The sequence below is a fragment of the Octopus bimaculoides genome, chromosome 3 (assembly GCF_001194135.2).
Source record: "Octopus bimaculoides isolate UCB-OBI-ISO-001 chromosome 3, ASM119413v2, whole genome shotgun sequence".
Classification (NCBI taxonomy): domain Eukaryota; kingdom Metazoa; phylum Mollusca; class Cephalopoda; order Octopoda; family Octopodidae; genus Octopus; species Octopus bimaculoides.
In genome coordinates, this window is record NC_068983.1 from 94810327 (window position 1) to 94815309 (window position 4983).

General features: G+C 34.1%; 1 protein-coding gene across 4 annotated transcripts in view; it reads left to right on the forward strand.

The window, feature by feature from the left end:
• The window catches only part of LOC106876034 (uncharacterized), an 85072-nt gene that overhangs the window by 19880 nt on the left and 60209 nt on the right, over positions 1-4983 (forward strand). For all 4 annotated transcript variants that reach the window (XM_014924412.2, XM_014924415.2, XM_014924413.2 and 1 more), the window contains 3 exons: positions 858-928; positions 2237-2548; positions 4026-4433. In XM_014924412.2, coding sequence (XP_014779898.1) covers positions 858-928; positions 2237-2548; positions 4026-4433 — 791 coding nt within the window. The remainder of the gene's footprint in view (positions 1-857; positions 929-2236; positions 2549-4025; positions 4434-4983) is intronic.

Here is a 4983-nt window from a genome sequence, read left to right on the forward strand (position 1 = left end):
TATTTGCCAAAGGAAGTTATCCTTCCCATCTTGATCTACGATACGTACGTACTCGAGTTTCAGGGTTATTTCCCTTCTTCAGCGTACGACAATCGCCGACCTTCGATGCAAAAGATATCCCTTGGCAAATATATATAAGTTTTTCCAGTGAAATTATTCACTGATATATATATCTATTCCCCCTCCCCCTCTTTTTTTTTTTCCTGAAATAAGTTAATCAGGGAAGTAGAGCAGTGCTCAGGACTTTTTCAAGATTGACTGGGTCAATGACTGTACAGAAAAAAATGTGGGAGGAGAGGTGACTTCGAGGGGTTGATATCATATTCTGGGAAGAAAGAATTATAATAGGGAGAGGGATTTGTGTCAGGCACAGTAGAGGTGATGAAGACAGAAAAGTTGGGTGGGAGTACATGGAAGTAGTATGAAGCTAACAAGTTCAGAAGGGCAAAGACCATTGTAGTAGCAATAGAATAGACAGAGAGGAGCCAATATATCTGTGCTAGGTATTGTAATGTGTTATTGTGGAAAGAAGTGGTGCCATGAAAGTATATGTTATTGTTTCACCCAGGAAGAATTGGGGCATGGCTGGTTTCTTACGGCATTCTTTCAGGGTTTTGATTGGTATCTGAATCCTTGCATCATCTTCATATGATCTTTTCTGCAGAGGCCTGGCAAAAGATATTGGGTTTATATTTTGTCCTTGTTTATAACTTCGCTACATTTGATGACATGTTTACGAAAGTTGTCTATTCTTCTTGGGAGAGAGAAAGAGTTTATTATGCTCCACCATTATATTTTCTTAAAACAATCCAGTATATTTTAATCTGTGCTTTAATCTTGTTTTCTTTTTTTTAAAGTTCATTTTATCACCATCTATCATATTTACGAGATTTGGAGCAACCTGGGATTTTGAAATCATATGTTCAAGGTAAATTTCCTGAGGAGTTTTTCCCCCCGTTTGGTTACACATACACACACACACACACACACACACACACACATGCATGCACACACACACACACACACACAGAGTAATCCCAACTCCTAACCCCCGCAATAGGTGGAAGTCTGTGAAGTAGAAACAGTGCTGTACTGTATATTTTTTTTAATTATTTTTATAATTTGTATATATTTATTTTATTACAAATGCAAAACAACACCACAGGAAGCTTAAATCATAAACTCCAATAGGTGAACCATGATATGGCAAGAGATTACTGTATATATATATATATATATATATATATATAGACAGACACACATACACACACACACACACACTCTCAGAGTAATGAAAAAGTTAGTAGAAGAATATTGACTACAGGCATAAGTATTTCACTAGATTCTCCTTTTTCAAACAGTTGCAGTGATGAATTCTTACCTTCCTCTATTACAGCAATAATAGGAAACATTCTTACAATTTAATGCATTAGTACAAATTAGATCTCATCCTCAAATGCTACAGATAATTTGTAAAAGACGTATGTGTAAGTGAACAGTTTTTGCTTTTGAAGATACTGTGATTATTATTCCCAATTTTTGGTAATTAGTGGAAATAATTGGTGTGCCAACTGAATCATTTCCCTTCGTTGTCACTTTTAATGTCAGTTCACTGTTGTGCAAAGCATACATTGACCCACATGTTATGCATTTTATCAGGAGATAGGCTTTCAATATAGGATTTAATTTCCATTAATATAAAACAAAATATCTTAAAATATCCCATAAGTTCAGTGAAAACAATTTTAAAGTATTTTCTGATAAAGAGAGTAACACATGAAAACAAATTCTATAATTCCATCTACATTCACTAATGGAAAGGTTTTAATGATTTGGAGTTTTGAACCAGTTTTAGCATAATTACTTGTCTTTCTTGTTAGTTTCTCTCATTTGTCAGGCATTTATTAAATTCAGTGCATAAATAAGTCCTACAGATCAGTGACACTCACAAGAGCCATTTGACCTATGTTACAGAATTGCCTAATCACCTACATATTAACATGCAGTATTAAGAGAATAAACCAAATACATGGCAGACATCAATTTTAATTCTTCACAATAATTTACATATGTTATTGTTTTTTGTTTTTTTCTTATTGTAAATTTGGTTTCCAACAGTGATAGTTTTAGAATATTATATAGAGTAGTCACATATACAATAATACAGTTCCAACTTTGATCAAATAAAAAAGTTAAATGTATTTTGGGTTATTTATAGCATTTGTTTTTACTGCAGGTATAACAGCTTTCCAGTTTGAACTTCCTTACAATTCAAGTGTTTTGAACAGTTGGATGAACATACCTCTATTACTTGCTGGAGTTGATGGGGTAGCTGGTTTAAATGATGGCATCAGTATTGAAGAGATTGGAAATGCCCGACCTCCACCCGTAACAGTTACTCCTGGAAGAGTGGTAGAATCTGTTGATGTTTCTGTAGCAACATCACCTAGTAAAGATCTTCCAAACGAAGAAGATCTTGTTGTTATTAAAAAGCTTCCTCCAGATCCCAAAACAGACGACAAACCATCGACTAGTAATACTGTTGAAGGTAAATGATGTTGTCCTTCTCTTTCTCTCTAAGATATTTCATACTTGTCACAATTTCCTTTTAGAACATACTTTTACTAATTTCTCTGTTGCTGTGGTGTTTTGCATTTTAATCAGAGGAGGAGAGACAGTGGGCTCTATATGGTAAGCATTCAACTTGATGATTGTTGATAAATTTAAAGAAAATGTGATGAGGGAGTACCACTAGGCTACATTTCTTGGGGGCTAATTGCAAACTACTTTCAAGTTCTTGGAGGCAAATCGCTAATTTCAAGTTTTGTGGATGAAGCAGAGCTAATATTACAGAATACATATATGGAATTGACAATGCCTTGGGAAGACTTCATGGAGTGGGTACATAAAAGAAGTACCTAAAATATGAGGGTCTTTGAGAGTTATGTGAGACACATGGAAGCAGTTTACAATTCTTCCAGTGGAAGTGGGATATTGTGAATTTGTATCCACATCTAAAATATCTTACTTGGCTGACATTGGACTTAAATAACTGAGTAGTGATTCCTGCACTGTTTGTGTAATTAAAGAATGCTTCATCATGGCTGTAGCAGATGAATGTGAAAAAGAGACCAAAGCTGAGAATAAGGTACAAAATCTTAAGGGGATAGAAACAAAATAATTGTTGAGTAACAACTGTCTTTGATTTGGTAAGATGACTGCATAAAGAACAAGATGAAAACACCTTGTTACAACAAGGACAATCCCTGTTAGCATCAATGCTGCTTGGCACTGGAGTGATCTCTAGTTGACATCTTCTAAAACCCCAGAGTGCAGGCTGTGTATAAAATGATATTTGTAAATATAAAGAAATACCAGTTTACGTGTGTGTATGTATGCAAAGAATTAGATTCCAAGGAAACTAGTGGTTGCCTACCTAAGTATAATCAGTTAATAAAAGTTTACAAAGCTCAATAGGTTCTGCAAACTCTGTGTGTGTGCACTTGCATGCATATATACATAAGAATCAAGCTTTGATTTGAAATTACTTTCATTTCTATTCTTAACATCTTTATGATAGTGCCAACTATATTTGTTGATAATTCTGTTAATTTACTTTCAGAGTTATGTTTGTTATCCTATCGAGATAAAGGAGGTAGCAAAAAGAGTTAAGCATCAGATTATGCTTACGGAGACCTTCAAAACATTTTTTTTTTGTGTGTGTGCTTAACATTTACCCATAAAAATTGCAACAATTTTCCTCAGGTTCCTCTGCTTCACAGATCCTAGTTTGACAATTTGGTGTTCAGAATAGAAATTTAGCTGAGTATATATCTCATCTTCCATCCGTTGAAAGAATAATCTGTTTCCTCAAATTTAGTCATTATTAGTCACTGTTTCATTATATTAAGCTTTTCTACTCAGCACAATTTTACATTAGTGTTTTTTCATGTTTGTCAAGATACACAAAAAGTGAATAAACATTAATTTTCCTTTTCTTTTTTTTTTTCTTTCTTGATTAACAGTCAAGACTGTTTTAAAGAAAAACATTAAAGAGAAATCAAATTCCGTATCTGACCCTGTAAATAATCCTTCACAGACCACAGATGACCTCTCACACAAATCAGACAAAGATGTACGTGATAATACTAAAGACAGTGATACATCAATATCATCAGACAATAATGTTCCACAGCAGACAGATTTAAACCCTTCTCATAATTCTATTCCTCAACCACAAAACAAACCCATGTCTGCTCATCAGAAAATTAATCAACGACCAAAGACCCTAGAGCTGTCTAACTCACCTTGTAATCATAGTCTGAATTTAGGCAACAGCTTAGAGGTTGCTTCAGGCTGGTCATCACATTTCCGTGAAGAAATGAATCCAGAAGTAATGACTGAACCTGCTGAAATAGTTGAAGTTCAAGATGGTAAGTCAGCAGTTTTGTCATTTTGCTCCAACTTCATTTCTGTTCTGCTATTCCTACACTTCTGATATCAAACAACTACTACTAATAAACAGCTTTTTAATACCACAAACATTTGCATGAAAAGCTCTTTTGTCTTCATTAAAGAACATCAGTGATATCTCGATATCAGATTATAATCTTGATCCAGTTTTGCTTCCTCATCATTTCATTTAACCTGTCTTTGCTGCTGCTTCCTTGAGATAGAGAGATCTTGTTATTTACTAACTAGACACTGTATCAACTATATAAAGATGTGGCAATGTTTTTTATAATAATCAAATGAAATCAACTTTACCTTCCATTCTTTTGGGGTTAACAAAGTACCAATCCAGAATGATGGGTTAGCATAATTATTAGAACACTAGCTTAAAAGCCACCCTATCGGGTGACTTTTCAGCTGGCTCCTGTAGAGTGTTCAACAATGATACTTCATGCATTGAGTACATGTTAAATTTTATTAAACTTGACCAATATTTTTCAAGTAATGAACAATTTTCATAAAAATAATGAT